Raw genomic sequence first — 12,334 nt, forward strand, 5'->3', positions numbered from 1 at the left:
CATGTGTCAGAATTTTGTGCATCGGAATTGCCACAGACGATCAGAATTTCCGATAGAAACCTTTTCTATCTGAAAAAATTGAGAACATGCCCTCAATCTTTTGCTGGCCGAAATTCCACCAGCAAAAGTCCGATGGAGAATACACATGGTCGAATTTTCTGATGAAAAGCTCTCATCGGTCTTTTGCTGGCTGAATTTCCGATCGTGTGTATGCGGCATTACTGTACTAATGACACTGGTGGGGTACAGGTTAACTCCAGGTGCGATCAAAGGGTTAAGTGTGTGTCTAGTTGGTGCTTGCTTACTGTGTGGAGGGTGGACTCCATGTTCCTGCTTAGCAGGAGCACAAGATTACAATGTTCAGTCCTGTCAGAACATCAGTCTGCCTTGTTTACATCGGCAGACTGTTGTTCTATTTCTGTGGGTCGCCAGACCTGCTGATTGGCTCCCCCTGTGGCCAATTGGCACTCGTGCCTCTGGCAGCTATTGCACGAAATGATGTACAGGTACGTCACTTTGCGCAATAGAGCCGTCTGGCAAAACAGTATATTTACTGCGGCTGGTCGGCAAGTGGTTAATGTTTTCAACTGGTGATGTTATATAATGTAAAAGCAATCCCAGCAGCTGTAGAGCTTTTAGATGGAGCAGAGGGATCTCTATTTCCGCCTGTTTTTCGCTCCACCAAGGAGCCTGGGACTACCATAGAGATGAAGAAGGAACAGAAGTTCTCCAATCAACTCTATGGTCTATGAAACCAGAAGCAATGAGTATTTTGTCACTTCTGGTTGCAGTTTGCTGTTTACAAGCCATTGCTGACTTGTAACAGCATCCGATAAAACTGATCTCTGTTTGATCGGATTCTCTCAAGGTCAGAGGAGACGAGCTCTGGGATCTAATGGACCCCAAATGACCCACTAAAGAGTACCTGTTTCGTCTCATGCTATCACAAGGAATGTAATTCATCCCTTGTGATAGCTATAAAAATTATCAAAAAAATGTAAAGAGACAGCCTTTAATTTTTTTTTCAAAATAAAATAAATTATAAAATAAATAAAATTAAAGTGCCCCTGCCTTCTCTGCTCTCACATTGAAATACGAATGCATACGTAGTTTGCGCATGCATATGTAAGCGCTGTTAATAAAAACTGCAGAGATGATCAAATACCATCAAAAGAAAGCTCTATTTATAGGAAAAAAAAGGACATCAATTTTGTTTGAGTGCAACGTCGCATGACCGCGCAATTGTCAGTTAAAGCGACGCAGTGCCGAATCGCCAAAAATGGCCTGGTCATTGAGCAGCCAAATCTTCCGGGGCTGAAGTGGTTAAACACACTTTTTATTTGTAAATGTCAATGTTGCTGTAGTAGATTATACAGTATACTTTGAACAGATGTGTCATTTCACAGCAGGTCAAGACATCCCCCAAGTTGATATTTAATGTTTTACTTTAATACTCAATACTAAAATCCCTTCTTTCTGTCAAACTGAATTATTATTATTATTATTATTATTATTATTTTGGTGTATGTTCCCCAGGCCAGCAACCTGGCCATTGTTTGACAATCTCGTGCATATTAGCATAGAAAATGTAAATTACCGGTACTGTTTTTTTTTTTACATTCAGTTTCCATTAACTTCAATGGAGTTTCACTTAGCACCTAGTAATGTGCGCCAAACCAGGTATATTCGGCTCATCACTACGGACTACGAAAGTTGTGTCATAAGAAAGTTTAGTAAACCGTACATTTGTATTTCAAGCGTGTACTTAGCTGTTTGCCTAGACCTTAGCTTTAATCATTAGCCAAGTATGGCAATATATAAAACATTACATATCAATCATTCAAAATTTTAAATATACTATGGTTTTCCATTCGGAATTTGGGTGCATTTTATACTTTTATGTAAATATATGAAACTTATTTTTATTACATATTTGTTACTGTTCTCTTTACAGATAACACTACACTTAGGATCGGTCTTGGGTGCGTTGGAGCAATTTTGGTACTTATCATAATAGGAGTCATCTGCTACTTTTATCATCAAAGAGACAAAAAAGGGTTTTATCCTGTGGAACAAAATTGTAACAGTGGGGATATTCCTATGCCAGAAATAAACACAGACTAGGTGTTGCGGGCCTTTATTTTACTTTGACTTTAGGAATGTGTAGTCAGGCTGAACTCTGATGCCCAACATAGAACCTTATACATACCATCAAAGAAAAATTGTCATGTATGAAAAGCTTCAGGCCTTGTCAAAAAAGCTTGTGACATGTCCATGTTTGAACACTCTGGGTGTCTATTGAGGGTCCTGTATCCTATACCTTTCAGTTGTATGCTGTCGTCTTCTTCCTTTTAGGACATCATATGGACTTTAAAAATTTTGATCCTTGAAAATGATTTTGTACAGATTTTTAACAGCGTCTGTTTTGCGTAACCCTTCCCTGTACCCATTCTAATGCACAAGGTCACATTTCAAAAAAGTCTCCCTTTGAGGGCTCCCAAAATCTGGATGTGTAACTTGTGTATAGGGGGTCCTGCATCCTATACCTTTCAGTTGTATGCTGCCATCTTCTTCCTATTAGGACATCACATGGACTTTAAAAATCCTAGAAGGCGTCAACAGTTCTTTTTGTACAGTTTTTGTTTTGATAGTGTTTGTTTTGTATAAACCATTGCTGCACCCATTGTATAGAGTCACATTTCGAATAAGCTGCCCCCCTCTTTAAGGGCTCCTAAAATCTGGGAATGGATCGTGTGTATAGAGGATCATGTATCCAATAGTTTTCAGTTGTATGCTGTGATTGTCTTCCTAGTAGGACATGTTATGGATTTTAACAAATTCGGATAGCTACAAAAATAACTTTTTGATAGGTTTTGATTACTTTTAAATAGTCAAATAAGGCACATGCCTATATGCGCCCCTCCTGGGGGACTCCCCAAATTTTCCATCTACTAGTGAGGGCTGCATTAAAGAGGTACCAGTGGTGGCTGGTGCTCACTATTTTTGGGGGGCGGCGGTCAAACATTACCCCCCCCACGCGAGAGATACGGACGACTATTGGCCAGGGTGTCCTGAGACTTTCGGCTTCCAGACTGGCCGGGGGGGGGGGGTTTGAGGAAGAATAGCAAGTTCTTTTGCTATAAGCACACAACTGGGTGGGATCAGGGCGCAGTCCTCTGTACCCCAAGCCCACCCTTTTTTGAAGCCTATTAGAGCCTCTGGCTCTAATCACGTGCTTAAACCCCTCCCCATTGGAATCCATACATCTGGCACCCTGCATGTAGATGAGGAGGCCGGATGCATTGATGGGGTTGCGGCACCCCTGCGCTCCTTATAGAGCAGCCGCCACTGTTGTATACCCTTTGTACCTATAGGTAAGCCTAGAATAAGGCTTGCCTATAGGTACTATAAATATCTTCTAAACGTGCGCCGTTTAGGAGATATGCACTCTGAAGGAGCGTGTTGTTTCTTCAGGAGCATGTGCCATGACCTGTGGTTCCTGCATGTATGCATGTGAGTGACATCACGCGGCTCCAGCCAGTCACACAGCTGGAGTCTGCGGCCCTGGAAGGAAGATGGGCGAAGAGCGATGCGGCCTGCACCGGGTGCAAAGCGGGCTTTCTTTGAAGGTAAGTATCACATAATATGCTAGTATGCATTTTTACCCTTCTCTGCATAATTTGCAGAGAAGGGTAAAAAAATAAAAATAAAAAATAAAAGTTTACTTCTTCTTTAACCACTACAGATCCGCGCTATTGCCAAATGACGGCATTAGCGCGGACCTACATTTCCGGGACTACGTCTATTGACGTGGTCCCGGTTACGAGCGGCCTGCGCGCCCCCTGAGGGGCGCGCGCGGCGCGCTCTGTGATCGGCGAGTCCGTGAGACTCGCCTGATCACCGATCCGTGTAAGGGGTCGATCCCGACCCCTTATCACGTGATCAGCTGTCAGCCAATGACAGCTGATCATGTGATAGAACGGAGTCGGTAATCGGCTATTATTCCTCCTCGCGCTGACAGCGCGAGGAGAGAAAAAAAAAGCCGATCGCCGGCGGCCGTGATCGGGACATCAGTCCCGATCACGGCCATCAATACAAGGGACCACCTGCCACCTGCCTGTGCCCACCTGCCTCCCGCAGTGCCATCCTGAAATAAAATAAAAGCAAAAGTAAGTGCCCCCCGTCAGTGCCCCCCGTCAGTGCCCATAGTGCCCACAGTGCCGCCCACAGTGCCACCCACAGTGCCACCCACAGTGCCACCCCACAGTGCCACCCACAGTGCCACCCACAGTGCCACCCAATCTGCCTCAAAGGTGCTGCACCCCAGTGCCGCCCATCAGTGCCCAGCAGTGCCGCCCATCTGTGCCCAGCAGTGCCGCCCATCAGTGCCCAGCAGTGCCACCTATCAGAGCCACCTATCAGTGCCACCTATCAGTGCCCATCAGTCCCATCTATCTGTGGTACCTATCAGTGCCCATCCGTGCCACCCATCCGTGCCACTTATCCGTGCCACCCATCCGTGCCATCTTATCTGTGCCCATCTTTGCCCATCAGTGCCGCCTTATCTGTGCCCATCGGTGCCGCCTTATCTGTGCCTATTAGTGCCGCCTTAACTATGCCTATCAGTGCCCACCGGTGCAGCCTATCAGTGCCCACCAATGCAGCCCATCAGTGCCCACCAATGCAGCCCATCAGTGCCCACCAATGCAGCCAACAGTGCCGCCTAATCAGCGCACTTCAATGAAGGAGAAAAATGACCCGTTTGCAAAATTTTATAACAAACTATTAAAACATGATTTTTTTTTTTTTTTTTTGCATCTTTTTTTGTTTGTTTAGCAAAAAATAAAACTCCGAGCTGTAACTAAATACCACCAAAAGAAAGCTCTATTTGTGGGAAAAAAATGATAAAAATTTCATTTGGGTACAGTGTTGTATGACCGCGTAATTGTCACTCAAAGTGCATCAGCGCTGAAAGCTGAAAATTGGTCTGGGACTGAGGGGGGTTTAAGTGCCCAGTAAGCAAGTGGTTAACTGACATCATATACAGATCAAAGGTCATCCCTTTGATCTGCACAAGAATTAAATATAGTAAATGCAATGTAACAATAATGTTGTTACATTGTACTTCTTGCTGAAGCTTGCGAACTATGTTGAGACACTTCTCAGCTTGCACAGGAATGGCTGCAACTGCTTCTGAACTATGGAGTAAGATTTGCCATACATTTCAGCTGAGGAGCAGTGGCTGGTATTAGAAGCACCTTGGATAATATTCTTCCCTCAGGCGGATTATATACTGTAGATTTCTGGACACAGGAAATACCACTATCTCTCATTTTGTATGGGAATAAACATTATCCACTAGGATTGGGTAGGATTTTTGACAACGTCTACCTATGATATTCCAACAATCAGTATCATTATGCGCTTCTTTAGAGGTCCTTATGGTCTCATCATTTAACTTGTGGATTTCCCCCGGATGCTAAGGCAACAATTGACATGATTTTAATATGGCTAAGATTATGGTCCGGTAATCTTTTCTAAAAAAAAAACAAGAAAAAAAAAACCCATCCTCTCCAGCTCCTGAAGAAGTATTTACGAAATGCATCAATGTCAACCCCACTATTAAGCAACAACACTAATCTTATAGATGATGTAACAATTTAAGCCATGGTGCTTGAAGGATGGAGGGTTGCTGTCAATAGAATGTCTTTGTAGAATTTTGTCAGCCTTCTATAATGCTTTTTATGATATAAAGGTTTCAATTGGTCTTTAATAAAAAAATAAAAAAATAAAAAAGATAGTGATTTGATGGATAATAAGTCTACTATCTATTAGTAGCTGTTTTCTAGGTAAGTAGCTCTACACAATTATCTCAGCGACTCCTGTGGAGAACTTTCTATGCTTGAATTTTCTGCCTCCCTAAATTACCACAGCTGTTGTGACAGGACTCCATTTTAACTTTAGATTTAGATTTTTGTTTCAATTCTGAATTCAACACAAATGAAAAATATGACTGGACTATTTCTGATCTAAAAACCACCAAGTATAATGCCATCACTTATCTCTACTGCATTTTTGCATAGATGGTGTACATCCTGCAGTGCCCGTGTGGCTTGCAATATGTTGGTAGAAGCCTGTGAGCACTGCTGGTTAGGGTTAAAAAACATATATGGGATATTAAAGGGGTTGTAAACTCAGAAGGTCTTTTTCTCATAATGCATTCTATACATTAAGATAAAAAGCCTTCTGTGTGCGGCAGCCCCCCTCAACCCCCCTAATACTTACTGGAGCCCCATCGCTGTCCAGTGATGTCCACGAGTTACTGTTATCTGGGACTCTCCCTACAGATTGGCTGAGACACAGTAGCAGCACAGTAGCAGCGCCATTGGCTCCCACTGCTGTCAAAGTCAGTTAGCCAATCAGGAGAGAGTGGGGGCAGGGTCAAACTGCAGCTCTGTGTATGAATGGACACAAGGAGCTGCCACTTGGCTTGAGTGCCCCCACAGCAAGCTGCTTGCTGTGGGGGCACTCAACAGGAAGGAGGGGCCAGGAGCATTGAAGAGGGACCCAAGAAAAGGAGTATCTGGGCTGCTCTGTGCAAAACCACTGCACAGAGCAGGTAAGTATTACATGTTTGTTATTTTTATATATAAAAAAAAAAGAATTTACAATCACTTTAACCCCTTCCCGACCAGCCGCCACAGTTGTGCTGTGGCAGGTTGGCTCCCCTGGGCAAAACGACGTTAGCTTACGTTGCTTCGCCTTTTGGCCACTAGGGGGTGCATGTGCGCGCCCGCAGGTCGCTGCCAGAGCCCATGCGAGTGCCCAGTTCTCTCAAGAGAGAGGAGACAGATCGTGTGTTCATATTATGTATGAACACAGATCTCTTTATCCTCCTAGTCAGTCCCATTAAGGTAAGGGTTAGATATTTTTGTGTTTTTTTCCTCTTTAGGTTGATGCTGTCATGGGAGGACAGGCATCTGTCTATGGACTGATTATATTCAAATATTGTAATTTATTTCTAAATAATGTTTCGAACATCACATAGCTAGCTCCTGATGAACACTTATTAGCAAAAAATATTTAGTTTGGAGCAAGCACTGGTGACATTAGATGCTATTAGCGCATTGTGTATGAGCTGGACTTTTGGATGTTCTTTGTGACTTTTACATTGTTTATAAAGCCTATCGCTGGCCATTCATGGATCATGGGGGACCAAATGAATTCCTCCATGCAATCAAGCGAGGTGGATGGAGGAATCCTTCCCCCCCTGCAGGGACTCCTCCACTGCCAGAATACACTGATCACTGCGACATCAGAACAGTCATCTTACAACAGTCCAGTTCGAGAGAAGTCGATCATTAGATCACTATGCCTAATGCATTCACACAGGCATCACAAATAATAATTGTGTCTAATAGATTTATTTCCTATGATTGTCCATCTAGTGATCATAATGTGATATTTTCATGCAATACCTCAATCAGGAAAATGCTGCATTATGACCACTAGGTGGAGCTGGCAATCATAGGAATAAATCAGATATTGCAGTGAATATTTATGATGGCTGTGAGAATGCATGCGGCGCTACAGTATATGTACAGCATTTTATTTTTTTTATTAATTAGACCCCTTAATGTTGTCCAACATGATTGAACATCTGATTTGGTGTGCCTTGGGGGATTGCAGGGGACTCTGATGTCAGAGCAACAGCAGATTGAGCCTCACAGGCTTATAAAAAGAAATGCAAATTTTATTGTACACTTTAGAGGAATTTATCACACTGATCAAATCACACTGTCTTAGGCAATCGTGGGAGAATTTTATGATAATTGGCATATGTACAGTAGTAATTGGTACAACGATCCCTGGGAGAAAATCGTATAACCATGGAAGGAATGTTAGACAACTTTTATCTACTGATTTATGCCTGTTTAACAATTGTTTTGTTATTAATATAGATGAAATACATGTTTGTAAATGGTAATATGTTTCTATTTAGCAGCTTTTGCTAGTAAAGATTTTTTTCTTAAATTCGTTTTTTTGCAGATTAATGCACATTTGCCCTTTTAAAAATCCAGCAGACAGCCATTTTATTCAGAAAACATTTTTTCTTTTTGCACTTAAACTAATATCAAAATTGTAAATGTTAGCAATGAATTCCTTGGGTTTGCTAACGTACTGCTGAGTGACATGGAACGCACAGCACAGCGTTGCGCCCGCTTCTCACTTTTTTGGACGCATATAAGCCCCCATACATACGGTCGGACATTCCGACCACAAAATCCGGATTTTGTCCTAAACCGGTGTTGCATACACACGGTCGGACAAAGTTGTCGGAAAATCCAATCGTTCGGAACGTGATGACGTTTGTTCGTTATGACGCGACTACGTTGAGGCTAATAGCCAATAGCTTTGGTCTCGTAATTTGATCTGAGCATGCGTGGCCCTTTGTCCAATTGGAATTCTCTACAAATGATAGGAAAAAGTCTAATCGGATTTTTTTGTCGGATAATTTGAGATCCTGCTCTCAAATTTTTTCCGTTGGAATTTCCGACGGAAAAAGTCCGATTTTCTGGGCAATATAATCCGATCTGACCTTTTCCGTCAGAATTTCTGACTGTGTGTACGGGGGCTTAGAACCTACAGATCTAATCAGGTGCTTCCAAAAAACACCCCCACCACTGTAATTCAGGTGCCCAGTGACCGTAAAGGGGCCAGGCACCTGAATAGGGAGTGTCAGCAGCGACCATAGATAGAGTCATGCAATGCATGACTCTATGTATGGTGATTAGAGAGTGACAGGAGAGAGGGGGTGGCGCTCCTGCGCCCTTTATGGACGCACCGCCACTGCTGTGGACTCTGATGTAAAGGGGGACTCTTGTAATTAACTTCATATGATTAGAAATGTTATTTAGTAGAAATATATATATATATATATATATATTTATATTAGTAGACACCCTAGAGAATAAAATGGTGGTTGTTGCAATATTTTATGACACACTGTATTTGCGCAGTGGTCTTTCAAATGTAATTTTTTTGGAAAAATGTACTTTAATGAATTTAAAAAAAAGGCAGTAAAGTTAGCCCTTTTTTTTTTGTTTAATGTGAAAGATTTTGTGTTGTGAGAATCGTGAGAGAATCGTGATCTTTTTATTCTAAGCAAAAAAATTGTGGTTCTCATTTTGACCAGAGTCGTGCAGCTCTAGGGGGTGCTAAGAACTTGTGGCTTAACTATGTATTTTTTTAGGCCTGATTCACACCTATGCATTTTTTGTGCATTTTCAGTTTTGTAGAAACACACTACAATCCATTTAACATGGTTTCCTATGGATGAAGTTCACATCTGTGCATGACATTTGTATTGTCTGACACTTCCATCCCCCCCCCACCTTTTGCCATATACCCCCCATCACCCCCCCTTTCCTCCAAACCCCCTCACCCCATTAAACCAGACCAGACTGCGTTTGGAGTAAAGGGCCAAAGGCCTTGATTTATTAACCAAAATATATAAATATAAAATATAAACTTTTAATAAATAACTTGTAAACTTTTCTTTTAACACTGGAACATGGGTCATTAGCATATCCAAGACCCTACTGGTCACTGCACCATCTATTTGACCTCTTGACCTCCAGACGGCATCCCCTGTCTCGGAGGCTAAACCCAAACCAATGCAGTGACCTACCCCTTTTCTCCTCCGGTTACCCCCTTGTAATCAGGAAGTACATCAACAACCATCCCCATCCCCATGGATGGGTACAACCTAATTACCACCTGCACCACTTACCCTTCTAAACTGACCCCCCAAACAACCAGCACACCCTGCCAACACCCCCTCACAACAAAATCCTACCAACCCCAGGGGAGGGTGGGTGGGAATCTCTTCCTCCTCCGCTCTCCAAGTGGCCTGGCTTCCGCTCGGCTTCCCGGCCGAACGTGTTAGCTCCGCCCCCTGGCTCCGCCTACCCGGCTTCTTAAAGCGGCCCACATGTAATGTTATTAAAGCGGCGACAGTGCATGCAAACAATTGTCATGCTGTCCCTGCGCTTAGTAGCCTTTGGCTGCTGCTCCGTGGCCTCTCTTTTTATGGAGAGGGCCATGAACTTTTTTCTGGTTTTTGGTTCCATAGACTTCAATGGATCAAAACCATGTATTGAAAAACGCAAAATGCACCTGCAATATGCAAACTGCAACCTGCATAGGAGTGAATTAGGCCTAAGGCTGGATTCACACTGATGCATTTTTATTGCTTTTTGCATTTTGCAGATTTGCACTACAGCCCATTTACCATGGTTTCCTATGGAACATGTTCTGTAGTGCAAATCTGCAAAATGCAAAAAGCACTAAAAATGCATCAGTGTGAATCCAGCCTAAGGGCCGGTCCACACTGCTGCCTGGTGCGAGATTGCCTGTAAATCACACCACACTGCAGTGCAAATCACATGTGATGTCCGTGCAATGCAAATTCAGCCATACAGATAGTATAGCTGAATCCAGATCACATTCGGACCAAACTTGCACAGGACCCTTTTTTTGGTCCGTAGCAAAATCGGATTGCATGGGTGTTCACCCTCATTCGATCCGATTTCTGTGCAGATCTGGGAACATTTCGTCTTTCCTGACACTGTGTTTAACGGAAACATTGTGTCTGGTGTCCGAAAGAGATCAGTCTGTTTAATTCTTAGTGAAAGGACTTTGCTCGGATTAATCTTCTCACTTTGCTACTTCAAAGTCCAATCCATCATTTACTTGTGCAAGGACTTGGCTCATGGTTCTAAAGGAGAGAGTTCAGTGTCCTCAATTTGTTACTAAAGCCGTGTACACATGATCAGATCAGAAATGTTCGATGTAAGGCTGTTGGCGGAAAATCTGACCGTGTGTACGCTCCATCAGACAATTGTTGTCGGACTTTCCGCCAACAAATGTTGGCTAGCATGTTTTCAAATTGTGTTGTCGTAGTTTCCGAGCGTGTGTACACAAGTCCATCAGACAAACGTCCAAAGTAAAAAACATGATGCTCGGAAGCAAGGACGAGCCAGAAGCGGTCGCTCTTGTAAACTAGCGCTCGTAATGGAGAATTAACATTCGTGATGCGGCAAATTATGAAATCTCCAAATGCAGCGCACAATTCTTTTCTTCTTTATTGGGATAATAATGAAGCTGCTTTGCTGGTGATACTGATGGAGTTTTTGCAAACTAATTATCAAAGGCTTTTTTTCTCTAGTGAGATCAAAAATAATATTATTATGTTTTTATTTTTTTTTGTGCAAGTTGCCACAACACCATTATCCCGTAGTTTATAAGATCAAAGATACAACTATGTTGGTGTCCCTTGATTATTTTACATTGTATTTTTTTTAAATGTAACTGCCTACTCCCAAACTGTCATTTGAACACATAGCCAAGTATTATTCTACACTATTTTTTTTATTGTGCATTAAAAAAAATCTGCCAATAAAACTTAACCAAAAAGTGCATTCTATGCATCCAAAAATATAGAAGATATAATAAATCAAATCATTATTATTCAACCAAAAAATAATGTCAAAGCAATTACTCCAAGGCCAATAATAAATAACATGTTATCTCCTCCGATTCCACAACTTGTCTGGTTGACGAACAGCCTTTAAAAACGAACTGAAAAGTGCCAAATGAAAAATGCAAGAAGAAAAACGTAAATCAGCACTCACCAAACTTCTACTAACATTAAGTTAGCAAAAGGAGCCCAAAGGGTGGTGGTAAAGAGTTGGAAAACCACGTAGTATGTCACTACGTTTGGAATTGTTGGCCAACATTTGTGTGACTGTGTGTATGGAAGACAAGTTTGAGCAAACAACCTTCTGACAAAATTTGACGGTTTTGTTGGCGGAAAGTCCGATCGTGTGTATGAGGCATAAGGGTTATTAGAGTATCCAACAATTACCCACTACCTATCCAAGTTCAAATATTCATCAAAGGATCCAGAAAAAGGATTCCCCTAGATTGGGTAATGAGTCTGAAGAGTGACCGAAATTGTGTGCTTGGCTGCAGGGCAATTACTGGGAACAAGAATTCTGGGCATTTATTTAGCAGCTAGTATGGGGGAAGCACTACATCAGTTTTGGATAGAGTGGAGAGGGATTAGAACACCTGTCAGGTGTTTATTGCTGGCTGTGCCCCCTTTAGGCCCCTTTCACACGGGATGGATCCGTGATGATCCGCCCCATGAACATCCGCTTGCTCGGTGGGGATCTCTCCGTTGATCCCCGCTGAGCCGGCGGATGAGAGGGTGGTCCCGGCACACTGTGCAAGGACTGCCCTGTCAGATCTCCGTTCTCCTCTATGGGGG

The 12,334-nt window shown here is 42.6% G+C and overlaps 1 protein-coding gene across 1 annotated transcript in view; it reads left to right on the forward strand.

Moving 5' to 3' along the window:
- Positions 1-3,734, forward strand: part of LOC143961063 (intercellular adhesion molecule 1-like) — an 88,442-nt gene extending 84,708 nt beyond the window's left edge. The window contains exon 8 of the mRNA XM_077470204.1: positions 1,955-3,734. Coding sequence (XP_077326330.1) covers positions 1,955-2,124 — 170 coding nt within the window. The 3' untranslated portion in view covers positions 2,125-3,734. The remainder of the gene's footprint in view (positions 1-1,954) is intronic.
- The last annotated feature ends 8,600 nt before the right edge of the window (positions 3,735-12,334 follow it).

This window comes from Lithobates pipiens, unplaced genomic scaffold, assembly GCF_037356315.1.
Source record: "Lithobates pipiens isolate NorthernLeopardFrog02 unplaced genomic scaffold, aLitPip1_a1.2 Scaffold_8, whole genome shotgun sequence".
NCBI classification, from domain to species: domain Eukaryota; kingdom Metazoa; phylum Chordata; class Amphibia; order Anura; family Ranidae; genus Lithobates; species Lithobates pipiens.